Here is an 18,252-nt window from a genome sequence, read left to right as displayed (position 1 = left end):
GCACACATATGTATCTACATACATCTCTCTCTAGGTCAATGCAAGTAAAACTAGACAGGTAGGCGCGCTACGCTGCGCCATTCAAGTTGTTTTGTACATGGCTGATACATATGAAGTCCAAGTCGCAAACATAACTGTTACATAATATAAACGATGATTTAATTATACTTTGCGAGTTTAATAATTAAATATATTTTGTGGGTGGATTCGAACTGAATATTACGTGGGTACCACCTGAATAGATTTTTTATGTTAGTAGGTATAGTTGATGGATTAGCTTACATTAATTATTGATTTTGGTAGAAAAAAATAAGATTAGAAATGAATGAATGATTTAATTATATTTTGTGAGTTTATGAAGTGAAAACAAAATTCAATAAATAGTAGAGTTATAACGTGTACGTTATATACAAAATTATTTTATAATTTTCGTATACAAAAAATAATTAAATATATTTTATGCGCGGGCCCCAATTAAGTAGTATGTTGGTCCCACGTGGGGCCCACATACTGCTCACGTGGGGTCCATGTGGTTACCAAGTAAACAGTACGTGGGTCCCACCTAAACAGTATGTGGGCCCTGCATGAAACAGTGCACCAGCCCCCACGTGTGAACAGTGCATCCGGCCCCACGTGGGGCCACGACTCACGAGCGCGCGCCGATTCTTGGCGCGTCAGTATATGTACTCTCTGAGAAAGATCAGTGCCATAGTTTGGTAGGACCGGTCAAAAGAAGAACAAAACTTCCCAAAAGCTGATCCCATTGCAAAGTGCAAGTTGCAAGCACCCTTCCTTCTCCTTCCTAGCTACAACTTTCACAGCCTTTCGAGAAGGAGTACTTGCACGGCTCCTTCTACACGCCAAAAATGAATGCACGCACACACTGCGTGTACAATACATCGCATGCTGTAAGCACAATGCTTTGAGATGGCAACTTTAATTTAGGGCAGAATAATCCTGTGGATCTCTTGATCGGAGGTCTATATGGTTGTTAGGCGAGAGCTATATGTATGTGCATGTAGATGGATGTAGTAGATAAATTTATTTATATGTAGCTTTGATTGCTTTTTAGCTATATATATTATATTTTATTCAATCATCTTTGCTAGTTGATGTTGCACCAATTGTATTTGTCTGTTGATCCCTCCAGCTGTCATCACAAAAGATCAGACACTAGAGAGTAGATGAGCCTCTCATATATGCTGTTCATGCATGTATGCCTTGCAGCATTGGAAAGACATCACGCACTGACAGAAAGAATTAGAAGGATTGGAGATCTTTTTCTCAGCTAGATCTGCTCATGGAAAATCTTTACCTGTGCTAGGTTTGTTACTACCAAAATAGTACTAGCAAAATTATGGCTGATCTACTTTTATCTACATCTATGTATAGAAGAGAATCCTCTCTCTGGGGACAGAGTAGGTGCACTAAAAGATTTTGGAACAGTGAAACAGAGATATGAAATACAGTATGAAGAAGGTAGGCTAGAAATGGGAAACTACTAGCTGATGATGACCAAATTAATTTACTAGTTCAAACTCTACCATAGGTCTTTAATAACCTTATCCAATTTAGGGTCCTACAGTTTTTCCGAAGCTTTCTGATGTTAGTCTCGCAATGAATAATATATATACTGTATAGTTTTGAGACAGTTATTTACTGACACTTATTATAGTTTTACATATGTATTTCATGCCTAAGTAAGGCTTTCATAAAAAATCCTTTAGGTAATAATAACAATATAAGCTGAGTAAGAACAAATTGTAGACCACCTAAATATTTAGCTTTCAGTAGAGGGACTAGGTGAGCTTAGTCAACTAGATAGGTTTGGGTTTCTGAAAAAAAAAAGAATGGAATAAGAAAAAAGCTAGATAGGTCTGGTCTACGATTTAGCAGCTTGAGCTTTCATAAGGGATTGAGCTAAGATGGACCAGGGTTCGATTTTGTTACCTTTTTTTTCTCTGTTTTTGTGCTGATGAGGATGATGTAAGAACTTGGATGTTTACGGTAGCAGAGGTTGGAAATAATTTCTTTTTTTCCTAAATGAAAAGTTATAAAAACCGATCTTGAGCATTTTGAGGTTTTAAGAGTTGTTGCTATCTCTACCCAAATTCTCATGACTCGGTTCTAAAATTATCCTTAGCTACTGTAACTTTGCATTAATATTCTCTGTATGTACTATATGCATTATCATAACTTTATTTCAACTAAATTTCCACTCAATTATGAGATAGCAAAGCGGTGATTGTCCATTGGACATTTGGGCATTTGGCCTTCCAGACTAGAGAGAGAGAGACGAATAAAGCAACACCTATAACTTGATTTTTTAAAAACAAAGCAACGCCTGGGACAAAAGAAGGTTTAGGTAGTGGGCTTTTCTAGGCTCCAATTACCTGAGTAGCTTCGCTGCTCCTCGCCCAAAAAGATGCTTTCCTTTTAACATCTCCACACTTAAAAATTGCTTTCAAGTGTGTTCTTGCTTTTCTTAATTCCTCTTTGTGGATGTTCCGATAGCTAGGTTTCATCTGAAAGCCATGAGTCGGTAACTCAGGAATTATTCCCCTAGGTTTTATAGAGTTTAATTATATTAGAAATATAGTCACGTAGGTTTCTAGTGGTGTTAGTTAAACAACTAAGTGAGTGTTTTAGCTAGGGATCACGATCAGGACAAAACGAAAGTCCCCTACGAGTACAACCTCATTGGTCATGCATGCATACCCCAACGGTTGCTCCGCGAAGAGACTGGTTCATTAGCATGTAGGGGCCATTTGCGAGCTCATATGCCAGGGACACGAGTTCTCTACAGTAATTGCACACCAGGCTCGTCTCATACATAATTGAGTGCATTTGGCATACTGCTGAGGGTACTTTGTAAGTTCACTGGTTGCTTGTGATTTGGCTAGCGACATGTGGTGATGGAGCTGTCCTTTTTTAATATAAAAAAGAGTAAAATGCACCTCCAATCCGTTCTGCAAGTGTCATCCCAATCCCTTAACTTTCAAAATGCACGTTCAGATCCACAAACTTTCTAATCATATCACGTGAGGTCCAAATTACAGTTGTTTAAGCTAATTGATAGTTATATAATTTGTTCAAATAGAAAAATATATGCAAAATAATGAAATATATACACATAAAAATAATTCATACCAATTTACTTATATGACCAAATTTGTAAAAAAAAAGATAAATTTTGGAGGAAATATTGGAAAAAGAAAATATTCAGCATAAAGTTTTGAACTTTTTTGGGGAAAATTAGAAAATATAAGAATTGAGCAAAAAAATTCAAAATAAAAAATTGGACCCACGCTCCACATAAGTTGAAATACCTCCACTTTATAATTTAAAAATGATGATATGGACTTCACGTGATATAATTAGCATGTTTGAGGATCTGAATATGCATTTTGAAAGTTTGGGGACTAGCTAGAATAACACCTCGAGCCAACTTTGAGGACCGGAAGTGCATTTAACTCTAAAATAATATTCCTTTCTGTTTCCTCGTAACTGAATCCTTTTAGTTAAAATAAATCCATGTATAATACCTATATGTACAAACAGATGAGCAAGAACTGGATGGTGGCATACTGGCATTGGACTTCGAAATGGACGAACGCTGTAGGGACACACAGACGACATCTACTAGGCTGGGCCATCGTAGGCTGGCAAATGGGAAAGAGTAGAAAATGGAAACACAATAAAAAAACTCGGCCCGAAAGAAGAAACGGCCCATGAACTACTGCTTGCAAGAAGTACGTACTATAATTACTATCTTACTGGGCTGGTCCATCGATTGATAGAATTCAGAGCTGAGCCTCAACTGAGGTCAAGTTGGAGTACCTCAGATACAGATACGTGCTTACAGTTCTAAAATCAGTCATCAACTCCTGCAGCCTTTCATAACGTTTCGTCACCAAACTTAGTTGTAGGGCTTTTATCTAATCAAGTTCCACGAGTTTTGGTGAATCATGGTCTGCAGGCACCCACAGTTGAAATGCAAAGGAAAACACAAGTGAACGTAGAAGAAATGCACAGAAGATCATGTTTTGCATCTCACTTACAAGAAGGACCCCACAAACTAGACGAAATGGGCACGACAAGCCCGGCAGGGGGCGGCAGGCTCCCGCCCCAAATATAAAACTCCTCCCCTTCCCTCGCGCCCTCATTTTCTGCCCACGAGATCTAGAGAGGGGAGAGGGAGAGAGGAGGGGTTATGGAGGTAATTCCACCGGCGAAGCCCTACCGGATTTTGGATCCGAACCGCAGGTAACCAATATTTCTCAACTTTGTCATTCCAAAATTTTTGTATGTTTAATTTTATGATTAGTATTTTTTATTATTGTACGCACTTAGGGTTCGGATTAGTGGTTATAATTGAAGCCATAACATATTTCTAGATATTAGATTAATTAAAATGAAGTCTTTGGATGACCAGATATGTCGAGCAAAGTGGCGTTTCAAGTTCATTACGATGACTTCTATAGAATTACTCATGATTCCTATGGAGTAAATCTATCACCATTGGAAAGAAAACAGTGCAGTCTAGATAAACCCCTAGAGAGGAGTTTTGAGTCCATACGGAAATGTCTTCATAGGATGTTCAATGTGAATCCAAAGACCCATTTTCTTACGGTTCATACCTTGACTTCTGGGAAACTAATGGGGATTTCTGGGAGTTGACGCATATAAGTAGTACGGAAGAATGTCAACATTACATGCACGTAGCTCTTGAAAGTGGGTGGCCTCTCGCAATGGTAATTCAGATTCACCAGAAGACCGGTGATTTAGGTGAAGGGTCAACACACACAACATATGACTGTAATGAAGAGATGGAAGATGATAAAGAAGAAGAGAACATGCAAGCTCTAGAACTAGAACCAGAACTACAAGGTTTGGCAGATGAAAGCGAGCAGATACCTGGAATTGTGGAGGAAATGGAGAAAGAAGATCAGGATGCACGAATAATGGAGCAATGTGGGGACTCATCGGACGATGAGGACGATGAGCGCTTCCCAGTGCTAGGTGAATGGCGTGAAGAGGGTTTTGGGAATCCAGTGGTACAAGATATTAAGAGTTCAGAGTTTGAATACAGAGTGAATGAGGTTGTACAAGGGGCAAAGTATCGTACCATTGAGGATGTGAAGGATGCTGTGAAACTCTGGGCTGTATCTCTGAGGAAGAAATTCAGAGTACTGAAGTCTAGCAGCAAAGAATACAAGGTGAGGTGTGCAGATAAAGACTGTACATGGCGAGTGCATGCATACAAGGGAAAGTTCAAGACATACTGGGAATATTCAATTGTTACACCACATACTTGTAGATTGACAGGTGTTGTGGGACATCATCGTAATATCACATCAACTTTCGTGGCTAAGAAGATGTATGGGGTGATTCTTGACAAAATGGATTACGAGCCTGCATTGATAATTAGGGACATTGAACAGAATTTCCAGTATGTGATCAGCTATGCAAAGGCTTGGCGGGCTAAGCAAAAAGTATTTGAGATGAGGTTTGGCACTTATGAAGCATCATATGACAACCTACCTCGTATGCTTGAAGCAATTGTGCACAGAAATCCTGGAAGTGCTTTTGATACATACAGTGTACCGAGCTTATCAGGGGGGCCAAACATTCTGCTGCGAGCTTTCCTCTGCATTGGAGCATGTGTGAGGGCATTCATTTACTGTCTTCCTGTTCTGTGTATTGACGGCACTTTCCTGACAGGGAAATATAAGGGAACAATATTGACGGCAATCGGAATTGATTGCAACAAGCAGATAGTTCCCATCGCCTTTGCCTTTGTTGAGAATGAGAATACAGAAAGCTGGTGCTGGTTTCTTGAACGTCTGAAGAATCACGTTGTTGTTGGAAGGCCTAATGTTTATCTTATCAGTGATAGACATGCAGGTCTCCTTGCAGCTATAAGACAGCTACAAGAAGGTAGTCCATTTTCACCTCCTATATGGCCAGATGTTGTCAGTAGGTGGTGTGTGAGACATATGGCTGCTAATTTTTATGAGTGGTTCAAGAACAAGGATCTGATGAATTTGTTCAAGCAATTGTGCACTCATAATTAGCAGAGGAAGTTCGATGCGTTGTGGGGTATAATTGATGATATGAGCGCCGAATTGCTTAAGAGCCAGGCCTCATCATCCGGCAGGAGACGTTCTACAAATTCATTAGTTGGACATGCTAAGCCATTTTCACAGTGGATTGATGGTGCGTCTAAAGAGAAGTGGTCACTTCTGTATGACACAGATGAGAGATGTTATGGGATCAAGACGACCAACCATGCTGAATGTTACAATATGGTAATGCGTCGTGTTCGTGGATTTCCTCTTGTTGGCATTGTTGAGTTCATCATGTATGGATGTATAAGGTATTTTAGGGAGCGATACGCATCAGCCGCTTCCTTACTTAATGATCCAGGAGTGCCTTTTTGCAGAAGGGTCAATGAGTACATGGAGAAAAAAAATTGAAAATGCTCGATTTCACTCAGTCATATCGATGGGCACAAAGGAGCAAAGATTTGAGGTATCATGCAGGTACATGACCGGACAGGGTGTCCACAGACAAATGGTAATTCAAGAAGTCTTGATAACCATTGACGGGAGGGTTTTCTGCCGATGTCAGAAGCCAAAGGTGCATCACTTACCATGCTCCCATGTCATCGCGGCTTGTTCTGTATCTGGGTTAGATGCTGCGTCATATGTTACTCAATATTTCACAAAAGAAGCCGCAGCACAGACTTGGTGTCATGAGATATACGGCATTGGTATTCTAGGCCCATTCACTCAAAAAAATCCCCATCCAATGCTCATCCCTGATGCAGCTACGAAGCGGGGCATAGGCCGACGGCAGACACGTCGTATCCGGAACGGAATGGACGAGTCCGAGGCTGGAAAGAAGAAAAAACGTTGCAACTTGTGTGGAGCGGACGGTCACACTTACAAGAAGTGCACACAGCTTTCAGTACCCACTGCTGCTGCCGAGGCTGGACCTTCCGGTAATCCGACGGATGGATCGGCTCCACCTACAAGAATTCACCTCATCTAGTTGTGCACGTAACAGCTTGCAATGTATTTGTGTGTACGAAACTAAGTATATTATGTATATACTATGTCTAGATGTCTTGTATAATTAGTTGCATATTTGTCTCGAATTTGGTTGTAACGAATGAAACCTTCAATGTAATATGTTATGTGGTATTTTGTTTAATGTTCTATTTATATTTTGTTCATTGTATCTTATGTGGTATTGTATCATAAATATAATCATTGCAATCAAACATAGCAAACATATAAGTATTGCAATTAAAGGTATAGGCGTCCCGTCACAATTTACATCACAATCTAAAACTGATGTCCATCATATGTTATAGATCATGTCATGAAATCATCTAAGTCGTCATCCCAGTTGACAGATGGTGGTGCTGTAGGTGGTGCAGCATTACTTGACAAACCTCTCGACTTTCCTTTTCTCTCTTTTCTGCTTCTAGGTTCATGTACAGGGGACAAATATCATGTGTTGGACGCCATGGTTTTGCGGGCATGAAGTCATCCATATCGTTATCCCAGTTAACACAAGTTGGTGCTTGAGGTGGTGCAGCATTACTTGACGAACCTCTTGCCTTTCCCTTTCTCTCTTTTCTAGTTTTAGGTTCGTGTACAGGGGGAGGAACATCAGGTGTTCGAGGCCATGATTTGGGGGGCATGAAGTCATCCATATCGCCATCCCAGTTAACACAACTTGGTACTCGAGGTGGTGCAGCATGACGAACCTCCGGTCATCTGTTCTTGCGGAGGCCAAGAACTATCACCCGAAGATCTTTTCCACCTCCTTCGTCTAGTTTGCGGCATAACTCCACCGAAGATACATACCAATTTACGGAAATTTGGTATCGAATTGTTAATCAACTCCGTGTCCTCGGGGTAATCCTAGCATATAATTACACAAAAATTTTACTATTTCGTAAATATGGATTACAAATGATGGACGAGATTAGAACTGAATAAGAGTTACCTTAATGTGCATCTCATACACCTCTTGCCGCATCCATATCTTACAAGTACTTTGTAAGAATCCAATAACATTAGGATGATTCGCTAGTTCACATACCCTCATGTATATCTTCCGACGTTCTAGCAGGTGTTCCTTTAAATCTTGCATTGTAATACCTCGAAACAATGTGAAATCTGTATAGTCAACTAATTTGGACAACACCATCTCTATCGTACCATCCGCTAATGGATCCAACTTCTTACTGATTACAAGATGTGTCATGATCTCAAGAAATATACTAGATTTTTCTTCGGTCCATGAAAATCCAACAGAATTGGAGGCAGCCATTGCCTTATGCTACAATAACAATAAGGTACTGTCATTCTAAGTTTACTATTCTATATTTCACTATCCAAAAACTAAATATATTCTAATTCATAATTATTTTAGAAACAAGTCTATAATAGTTGAGAAATATTGGTTACCTGCGGTTCGGATCCAAAATCCGGCAGGGCTTCGCCGGTGGAATTACCTCACTCACCCCTCCTCTCTCCCTCTCCCCTCTCCCCTCTCCGGATCTCGTGGGCAGAAAATCAGGGCGCGAGGGAAGGGGCGGAGTTTTATATTTGGGGCGGGAGCCTGCCGCCCCCCTGCCACCAGGTGGTGGGGCAGCAGGGGGGCGGCAGGCTCCCGCCAAAGACCTTTGCGCAAAAAACAATTATATTTATTTATATATAGGTCCCTACCGCCCCCGGGCGGTAGACCCCCTGCCGCCCCCCTGCCGGTCGGTAGGGGTATAGAACTGTAAAATCTGAAATCAAAAATATATTTCTATAAATTTTTTAAAAAATATATAAAAATAAAAAAGATGCCCCGTTCTCCACCAGTCCTCAATCCACAATCCCAACGCTGGCCCAGCGACCACAGCGGGGATGGGAGCGGGCGCGCCGACGGGCTCGGGCTCCGTGCGCCGGACGACGGCGGGCATGTGCGCTCGTGAGTTCCCCGAGGAATCCTCCTCCGGCGGCGACCTCGTCGACCCCGCGTCGTTCGCAGCTAGCACGAAAACGCACGCGTGAACGCTTTTGTTTTTTTGGCCTTGTTTGGTTGTGTTAGAAATCTAGTACGCACACTTTCCGAAAAAAGAATTTCGCATGCATAAAGCACTAAATGAAGTCTATTTGCAAAATTTTTTTAGGGATGGGTGTAACTTTTCGCGACGAATCTAATGGCGGTAATTAATCGATGATTTACTACAGTGATGCTACAGTAAACATTCTCTAATCGCGCGGTCAAAGACCTCATTAGATTCTTCAGGGTCTCTAGCGCAGGAGTTCTGGAGTTAGTTTTGTAAACTGACTTTGTTTGACACCATAATAAACTGTCAAAGTTTATTATTCATTACCGGCCATCAAAACCAAACGGAGCCTTTTTCACTTTTACTTTTGCCCCACGAGTCACCGGAGCTGGCGTCACCGCCTACGAGAGCGCCACCCAGCGGCAGCCGCCGTGCCGGTGGTTGCAGGTAGGGCCGGACGCGCCGAGCTCAAAACTCACGAGCTACCTCGGCTCGACGGACCTTTGCTAGCTGAATATTTTAACGAGCCGAGCATTTTTTTTTTGCCAATTTTATTATCGAGGTAGCTGTACAAAATATTATTGGAGTTGCTTTACACGGTTTTCCTGGACTTTCATAGTCCGGGTTCAATGAGTTCTAGTCTTATTGTAATTACATAATTTAAAGGATCTACTCGGAGTACTATATTTTCTAGTCTTAATTTAATACAACTCATACTCTAACAGAGCCATCTCGCGAGACGCTCACAATCTAACCGAGTTAGAGGGGATAAAGGACCCCAGCTGAAACAACCCAATCCGCTCGATTTCCAAAGTACCATCCGTCTAAATTTCTAAGCAAAAAACTCAAATATCTACTGTTGGCTACTATTTTGGGCTTTTTATCACTGTGTCATTAAAATCTGATAATTAGAACTAATATAACCAAAAAATTGTTGATTGGTTGCGATTTGCGTATGGTCAATGCATGATGGATTTTGGAAGTTCTACAATTGCTACTCCCTCTGTCCCATTATAGGCGTAACCACTTAATTCTCTCTATCAACACCAGAATTACTGCATCGATGTAGATGTCTCTAAAGGGATCGGATATTATATTATGGGATTTGAGTAAAAAATGGTCACGCCTTATATATTTGGACGGAGAGAGTATGTCTTATGTATTTCGTATATGTTAAGGTGTTAGTCTTAAATTCGCATATGGCTCGCGAGTTTAATAAGCTACCTCGAGCTAATAACAAGTCGAGCCAAACCACAATTTTGTTGGTTCTGTTTGGCTTGGCTGGAGCTACCGCTCTTGCAGCCAGCCAAGCAGCTCCAGCCGGCCCCTTCTCCGGCAAGCCGAACGGGCTTGTTAACGAGCCGGGCTAACAAGCCAGATGGAGTTGAGCTGAACCGCCAGCCGACCAGCCCTGGTTGCAGGTCAGCTCAGCCATTGAAAGCGCAGGCGCCGCGGACAGCGCCGTGCGCAGCAGGGTGGTAACTGGAGCCATCACATCACCGCATCCAGCGACGAAATTGGATCGCGCGTCGGATCCATCGTCTCCCTCCCCTTCGCCTCTGTCCTCTCCTCCCGGTGGAGACAAGAGAGAAAAGAAATTCCCAGGCAAGCTCTTGGGAATAAAATCACGCCGTGATCCGCGGAAGTTGCGCTGCGCGTGCTCCATGCGGCGCTCTAGTTAAATCGCTCGGCCGCCAGCAGCCGCCGGGGAGGATAAGATTGGCACAGCTAGGCCGCCACTCGCCACTGCCCCCAGAGGCCAGAGGCAGCCAGCCAGTGTGCCAGTTGAGTTCTACGGGAATCGGAAGCTGAAGACGATGGCCGCCGCCACCCTTCGCCCTGCCCTGCCCCAAGGTGCGGCCGTGGACACACCCACCCTGCCACCCACCCCCGCTTCATCAGCTCATCCTCCCCGCCGATTCTTTCCGACTATCTTGAATAGTTTATCGCCAAAGAAAATTTTTTTGGGACTGGATTATTTTACTTTTCTTTCCCCTTTGCTACGAACGGATGTGCAGATGGATATACTGTGTTTCTGCAAAAGCATAATTTTTCAGCTATTAGAGTCAGAAAAAAATATTTTTCGAGCCTTCTCACGAGGATTTTCTAGATCTTATGACACTTGACATTTAGGCCCAATTGATGACTAGGGTTCATTACTCATTAGTGTTCATCCTCCTGGTTTCTGTCATTGGTACATTGCAAAGGCCTCCTCTACTGAGTACTGAGTTCTGATGTGCAGATGATTAGATCTTATGGCAGTCACACATTTAGGCAGAGTCGATGACTAGAGTTCATTAAATTAGATTCTGTTCATCCTCCTGGTTTCTGATGTCATTGGCACATTGCAAAGGCCGCCTCTTCTGAGTTCTGATGGATACCGCCTACTACACTGCAGCAGGGCCGGAGCAGAGAGCTTCACTGCTCTGCGCGCCCAAGCACAGGGTCGCCGCCGGTGGGAGGACTAGAAGCCCGAGCTTTGCCGCGAGGGCCAGTCTGAAGAGCTCGGGTGCCAGGGCGAGCATCCCCAAGCAATGGTACAACCTCGTCGCCGACCTGCCGGTGAAGCCGCCGCCGCAGCTGCACCCGCAGACGCACCAGCCTCTAGTTCCCAGCGACCTGTCGCCCCTCTTCCCCGACGAGCTCATCCGGCAGGAGCTCACCGAGGAGCGGTTCGTCGATATTCCCGAGGAGGTCATCGACGTCTACGAGCTCTGGCGCCCGACGCCGCTCATCAGGGCCAAGAGGCTGGAGAAGCTGCTGGGCACGCCGGCGAAGATCTACTACAAGTACGAGGGGACGAGCCCGGCGGGGTCGCACAAGGCCAACACCGCCGTGCCGCAGGCGTGGTACAACGCCGCCGCCGGGGTGAGGAGCGTGGTGACGGAGACCGGCGCCGGCCAGTGGGGCAGCGCGCTCTCCTTCGCCAGCAGCCTCTTCGGGCTCAACTGCGAGGTGTGGCAGGTGCGCGCGTCCTTCGACCAGAAGCCGTACCGGCGGCTGATGATGGAGACGTGGGGCGCCACGGTGCACCCGTCGCCATCGGAGGCGACGGCGGCCGGGAGGGCGATCCTGGCGGCGGACCCGTCCAGCCCGGGCAGCCTGGGGATGGCCATCTCGGAGGCGGTGGAGGTGGCGGCCACCAGCGCCGACACCAAGTACTGCCTGGGCAGCGTGCTCAACCACGTCCTGCTCCACCAGACCGTCATCGGCGAGGAGTGCCTGGAGCAGCTGGCGGCGCTCGGCGAGGCGCCGCCGGACGTCGTCATCGGCTGCACCGGCGGCGGGTCCAACTTCGGCGGGCTCGCGTTCCCCTTCATCCGCGAGAAGCTCGCCGGCAGGATGAGCCCGGAGTTCCGGGCCGTGGAGCCAGCGGCGTGCCCCACGCTCACCAAGGGCGTCTACGCCTACGACTTCGGCGACACGGCCGGGCTCACGCCGCTCATGAAGATGCACACGCTCGGCCACGGCTTCGTCCCCGACCCCATCCACGCAGGTTGATTTCACACGCGCTTCTTGCTTGCCTCCCTCGAGAAGAGATTGATCGTCTCCACCTTGTTCTTGTTGAATTGATTGATTGAACAATGAGTTGCACATTTCGATTCGCAGGTGGGCTTCGCTACCATGGCATGGCGCCTCTGATCTCGCACGTGTACGAGCTCGGATTCATGGAGGCCATCGCCATACAGCAGACCGAATGCTTCCAAGGTAGGATCCTCTGCTCTGCTCTGAACTTCTTCTCGACAAGAAAGATGAACGAGACCAGGATATAACACTCGCGTCCTGCTTGATGAACAACAGCGGCGTTGCAATTCGCCCGGACGGAGGGCATCATCCCGGCGCCGGAGCCGACGCACGCGATCGCGGCGGCGATCCGGGAGGCGCTGGAGTGCAAGAAGACCGGCGAGGAGAAGATCATCCTGATGGCCATGTGCGGCCACGGCCACTTCGACCTCGCCTCGTACGAGATGTACCTGAGGGGCGACATGGTCGACCTGTCGCACCCGGCGGAAAAGCTGGAGGCGTCACTCGCCGCCGTGCCCAAAATCTGAAGATGTTGGCCGAGAGGGATAGCTGCAACTGCAACTGAAATGGAACAAATAAACGATTGATATCGCGTCTCCCAAATAAAAATAATGAGATGAATGAATAAGTTTTTTTAATAAATAGAACAATTTTGAAGGGAATGTTTGATATGGATTTCTTTTTGGGTAGAAGACTGTTGAAATGATGAGTTTGAACTTGGCATGATCTTGGGAAGGCTCTCCTAAAATGGCTTCACCGGTGAAGCCGAAATTGGTGAAGTTAAAAAAAAAAAGTTTTACCTGGCTTACAAAATGATTTCACACTATAATATCTCGATTTGTACAAAATAGGTAAAGCTGAAGCCAGTAAAAGTCCTTCCAAATAAACTCCTATTTTTCTAAAAGAAGCCTAACGTGTTTGGTGACTATATTTATGTAGGCCACGGTTGCGAGACGCACGTAGTGGCTTTGAAATTCTCAGCATTTGCCGAAGTTGTTTACGGCTATAGGGTGTGCAGGTGCGTGGATTCAGAGGTGCTGTGTGCACAGCCATCCATGGTAGCAAGCTGCCCCCACTCTCCGATTTCATATTTTGGGTTTAAATCGATCCAACAAACTAGTCCACATATGTAATTCAGGAAAATTTATTTTAAAATAATTTTTTTGTTGTGGAATAATTTTTTAATTATTACAGTAATGCAAAAAATTATTTCAGAACAAAAAATATTATTTGAGAACAAAAGAAAGTTATTGGATTTGTATGATGATTTAACTGCCAGTCACACTGCAACTCTTAATATATTTTTTTGAAACTTGGCAATCTTATTACTTGTCTGACAAATCGTCAGCGACAATTACATGGACGTCTCTAGAGACAGAACTAGTGATTAGCGCTTCCCCTTCGACGCACTCGGAACCCAAGGCGGCCAAAGCATGGGCAGCCCTATTGCCAACTCTACTAAGAAAATTACACTTGAATTCAGAAAAATTCACACTGCAACTCTTAATATTTACGACGTGAGGTGCTGTATTGTTTGTGTTTAAAACAGAGGGAACAATTTTGATAACAGAGCAGGAGGGCTCCATGGACTGGGCCCAATTTTATCTACTAGGCCGGCCCATGATTAGAATCTATATCTTGCCTCTACTTCATTAAAAAAAAAAGATCTCCAAGCCGTCGAGGGTTTCGATTTACTCGGAATCTGTCTCCAGCGCCGGCGACCTGCGACGGCGAGCTCCGCGTCCGCCTCCCCAACCGCATCCCATCAGGAAAGGTTCCTGCTCTCTGTTTCAGGTGAGGCCCAACACTCTGCTCCTCTGCGTTCTCAGCGGTTTCCGGATGCAGGGGCTCTGACCGCGTATGTGGGTATCAGATATGAAGAGGGCGGCGCCGTCGTTGGAGCCCCAGGACGTGTCTTCCGGTTCTTCGAGCCCGGATTCCGACCAAGAGGGGAAGGGCGGGAACGTTTCCACAGCTGCTGCGACAGCAGAAGGTGAGAGTTCTCCGGTATTTGTTGACTGAAGCCACAGTAATCTCTTTGCTTATGTGTCTCTCGCGGTCGCGGGGAAGTTGAAGCCTTGTTATGGTTGATTTGTAGTCCACTGCAATTGTTGAAATTTGTGTGCTTTGCTTTGGCCCTGATTGATTGCCCAATTATGAGTGGGCTGGTTTATGCATTAGTGACCTGTTGTCAGGTAGTTACTGTTGTTCAGCTTTAACCTTCCCACTGATGCAACATAGGCCATAGGATTTATATTGATCATCTATAAACACGAGATTACTTTTTAACTATCTATGAAGATTGTTTTCTAATGGAGTGGCGCTTACATCACATGTGTTTATTAGATGCGAAGAGGGGGACGCTGCAAGAGGAACCGCAGGATGTATCTTCTGATGATTCCATGAGCTCGGATTCTGATGATGACGCCACTAAGGGGAATGGTTGGAACGCCTTTGGTCTGCCCAATTCCTCCAAAGCTGCTTCAACGGCAGAAGGTGAGAGCTTTTGATTCGTGAATCACTTCGTACTTGTTTGTTACACTCATGGGTAGGTGATAAACTAATATGGTTGATTGACGATTTACTGTGATTATTTAAGTTTTTGTAGTGTGCATTGGCTCTAATACAAGACCTGATTATGAATAGATTAGTTTTCAGATTTCATCTCCTCAATGATACATGAATGCTACTTTTCCGAACCACCTATGAAGACTGTTGGTCTGTTGCATATCAGTCTAGTCTGAATGTGTCAGATTGAATGTAAAGTTAGTAAAGCAAGTTGTTGGAGAGACTTGGTTAGTTTATATCTGTTTGCCTTAGTGCCTTACAAAAGTTGGTGTGCAACTGAAACAGACTGAACAAGTTTTGCTCCAAGAATTGGGGAAAAATACCTACTTTAGAAATGTATAACCACCATAACCAGAGCTCTCTTCGATTATGGTAGTCTTCATGTGATTTGAATGAAGTCTATGATATCTTGTATACCTTTAGCTAGGACTCCTATATGTAATCTTATCCTTGAGTTATTTGGATAGTTGAAGTTTTGAGTTTCCCAAACTGATGCTTGCATACAGTAGTAGCTTGGATTTTCTTGGAAATGTTGGTCCCACCCCCACCCCCCTTTTCTTTTTTTTTCCAGATTGTGATAGCACTGAATTGGCTTTCCTTAACTAACCCCAAGTTCTTACTCTCAGTTGGTTTACTGCTGTAGCTTCATGTTTACTAACCTAGTACCTGTATCTGGTTAGCCAGTATATTCAAGAAATTTGTTTCTGGAGTTTTCCAAGGATGAGTTTGTGCAAATAAGAAATATGCTTTTAAATATAGCTGTGGTGTGTTTTATCACATTTTTTTTCCCCCAATTACAACCAAATCTCAAGTCTCAACCCTCAATGTATTGGTTGCAACTAAGTATTAAATTTAAGATCTAGAATGTTCGTCAGGGAAAGAAACTAGTGTTTCTTAACTGGGAACCCCTGAAACATGGACTGAGCTGTTGCAGATCCTCAGGAATGGTCTTTCTAATGTAGTAACGGGATCATGCAGGTGCTCTGATCAGGAGGGCGAAAATGTATCAACATTACATGAAGCACATTCCAGTTCCTGCTTACCGTGATTCCGTAATCCCATTCTCATCATGGTTGGGACTCGGCAGATCACTGAAGCAGTTGTATGAGCAACCCTTGCATTACCTTACTAACGTCCTATTCAAAAGGTGGGATCAGCAAAGGATTGGGAGTGATGATGAGCATCGGCGTCTTGATGCTATCATCCACCCTGTGAGAGCTGAGACCCTAATTTGGGCTACTGAAGAAGTCTATAGGCTGATCACCTCTGGCCAGCACTTAGCTAGTCTCTGGGCATCAGATCCCATGTATCATGCTTACATAGATCCAGTGTTCCCTTCCATAAAGTTGGATTAGCAAACTTTACAAGCTGGGCCTTTTTATTTTGTCAATTTTGGGACTGCTGTAAGCCTGCACCGTTTTGTTTGCTCAATAGCAAGTTCCAACGTAGTAATATGAACTCCAAGTGATTGTTGTTCCAACTTCCAAGAATTTATTTTAACGTTGTTTTTAGCTCTTGAACAGTAGCCATGTCAAAGAAGAAGAAAACTGGTGGTGTGGATTTCAGTGCTTTGAGCCAGCATGGATACCATGGTGGCCCATCTGTCTTGACAGTTCGTCCTCAGGAGGAATCTAACTGGTCATGGTCTACCGGGAAAGACCGTGATGACAAAGAAGCTGCACCTGAGTCCTATGAAGAACGGGAGCGCACGAGGGCTGCTGTAACTGAAGGAGAGAAGCTTATTGGTGTGCAGAATGCACCGCCGAACCAATTACTGTTAGAGAAAGACCGGAAGAATGCTTCCTTCTCCCAGAAGGAGAAGCGGAAAAGGGACCGTGGGCAGGCCAGCAGAGGGAAGAACTACGTTGAGGAGGAGAAGCGGCTCCTGAGGGGGAGTGGTGTTTACTCTGGCTTTGATACTTGACATTACCTGTTATGAATGCAGTAAGACCTCTAACATGTCTGCCTACAGATGATTAATCCTTTGTTTTCAAGCTTCATCTTGTACTTTGACTGCTGTTGTGTTGCAAAAATACTAGCGTCTGTGAGTGTAGGGCTGGTTAGTGTTGAGCTTCCTTTGATATGGGACTGAAGTTTGGACTTTGGATATGCCTATATACCGCTACTCAAATAGTACTCCACATTCCTCAAACTGACTCGAGGTTCCTGACCAGCCTACCGACGGATGACCGGAGCACGCCCGTGACGACGTGCTCCGCGGCGAGGTGCGAGCTGAAGTTGCGACGGAGGAGGCCCCAGCGGCCGCCGTAGGTGGTGCTGTTGACGCCGTGGCTGTTGACCCCGGACAGCCCCGAAGGCGGCGCCCATGTGGACGAGGGCGCGGCGCGCGATGCCGTGGCAGGCGACGAAGATGGCCGGCTTGCTGCCGACCCAGAGCGACACGACCGGGCCATGGGCGGCGTGGAGGCGCCGAAGAACCTCGTCGAGGGAAGCGATGGTGGGAGGGTGGCAGAATAGGTTCCCTACAAGCGGGAGACGTGGCCACCATGGTGAAGGAGGGAGCGACTGTCTATTGCTGTACGGCTTGCGATTCTTGAAGAGGGTTACTAGTATAGGAGAGGTAGTAGGACGATGCTGGAGAGGAGTAGGAGCATTGCCAATTGGTGAGATTTCTTTTTTAAAAAAATGTAGTTGGTGAGATGAAACAGTGAATTGTGTTGTGTCGTCGTTGTTGGCACCTGCGCATCTTTGCAGTCACTCCAGCTTTTATAGTGCACAAGAGCACTAGCTCGTTAGTATAGGTAGTATTCAACAAGGGCTTAGGCTTCAACGCCAAGCTGGCTAGCGAAAACACCGATACTTAGTCTTGGCTTGTCTGTTTGTTCCGCTGCTGCTGCTGCTGGGCCATGGGACGCTCCACATTTTTCGGTTGGACCGGTACCTGTCTATACGTTGCTGCTACGAGTAATACAAATTTTATCCGGATCTATCATAAACTTTATACTCTTTTATTACTCCATGTATAGGCTGTGTTGTGACCGTGTGAGACAAGCATCGGTCACGGCCATCGACCGGGTTCAGATTATGATATTCCAATTCATTTACCTGGATTCCGATTG

General features: G+C 45.0%; 2 protein-coding genes across 5 annotated transcripts; both read left to right on the top strand.

Moving 5' to 3' along the window:
• The first annotated feature begins 10,549 nt into the window (after positions 1-10,549).
• Positions 10,550-13,330, top strand: LOC120703976 (tryptophan synthase beta chain 2-like). 2 transcript variants are annotated; one of them, XM_039988208.1, is made up of 4 exons: positions 10,550-10,933; positions 11,481-12,575; positions 12,689-12,787; positions 12,881-13,330. In XM_039988208.1, the coding sequence occupies exons 1-4, from the start codon at positions 10,897-10,899 to the stop codon at positions 13,129-13,131; spliced, it is 1,482 nt and encodes a 493-aa protein (XP_039844142.1). In that variant the 5' UTR covers positions 10,550-10,896; the 3' UTR covers positions 13,132-13,330. The 2 variants fall into 2 exon arrangements, with proteins under 2 accessions (XP_039844142.1, XP_039844141.1); XM_039988207.1 differs by having other exon boundaries at positions 10,551-10,933; positions 11,478-12,575.
• A 911-nt stretch (positions 13,331-14,241) lies between these two features.
• Positions 14,242-17,308, top strand: LOC120703974 (protein RDM1-like). Of its 3 annotated transcripts, none has more exons than XM_039988205.1 (4): positions 14,242-14,398; positions 14,478-14,597; positions 14,951-15,100; positions 16,699-17,308. In XM_039988205.1, the coding sequence occupies exons 2-4, from the start codon at positions 14,480-14,482 to the stop codon at positions 17,094-17,096; spliced, it is 666 nt and encodes a 221-aa protein (XP_039844139.1). In that variant the 5' UTR covers positions 14,242-14,398; positions 14,478-14,479; the 3' UTR covers positions 17,097-17,308. The 3 variants fall into 3 exon arrangements, with proteins under 3 accessions (XP_039844139.1, XP_039844140.1, XP_039844138.1); XM_039988206.1 differs by lacking the exon at positions 16,699-17,308 and adding an exon at positions 16,151-16,683; XM_039988204.1 differs by having other exon boundaries at positions 14,243-14,398; positions 16,696-17,308.
• The last annotated feature ends 944 nt before the right edge of the window (positions 17,309-18,252 follow it).

Source organism: Panicum virgatum, chromosome 4K, assembly GCF_016808335.1.
Source record: "Panicum virgatum strain AP13 chromosome 4K, P.virgatum_v5, whole genome shotgun sequence".
Classification (NCBI taxonomy): Eukaryota; Viridiplantae; Streptophyta; class Magnoliopsida; order Poales; family Poaceae; genus Panicum; species Panicum virgatum.
This window is presented reverse-complemented; position numbering and strand designations above follow the sequence as displayed.

What these genes read in the sequence shown, in the direction of transcription:
- LOC120703974 (XM_039988204.1), top strand. Translation starts at nt 14,480, where the DNA reads ATGAAGAGGGCGGCGCCGTCGTTGGAGCCCCAGGACGTGTCTTCCGGT. An exon ending in AGCTGCTGCGACAGCAGAAG is followed by an intron (nt 14,598 to 14,950) that starts GTGAGAGTTCTC and finishes TGTGTTTATTAG; the next exon opens with ATGCGAAGAGGGGGACGCTG. An exon ending in AGCTGCTTCAACGGCAGAAG is followed by an intron (nt 15,101 to 16,695) that starts GTGAGAGCTTTT and finishes GCTCTTGAACAG; the next exon opens with TAGCCATGTCAAAGAAGAAG.
- LOC120703976 (XM_039988207.1), top strand. Translation starts at nt 10,897, where the DNA reads ATGGCCGCCGCCACCCTTCGCCCTGCCCTGCCCCAAG. An exon ending in CCCCGACCCCATCCACGCAG is followed by an intron (nt 12,576 to 12,688) that starts GTTGATTTCACA and finishes TTCGATTCGCAG; the next exon opens with GTGGGCTTCGCTACCATGGC. An exon ending in GCAGACCGAATGCTTCCAAG is followed by an intron (nt 12,788 to 12,880) that starts GTAGGATCCTCT and finishes GATGAACAACAG; the next exon opens with CGGCGTTGCAATTCGCCCGG.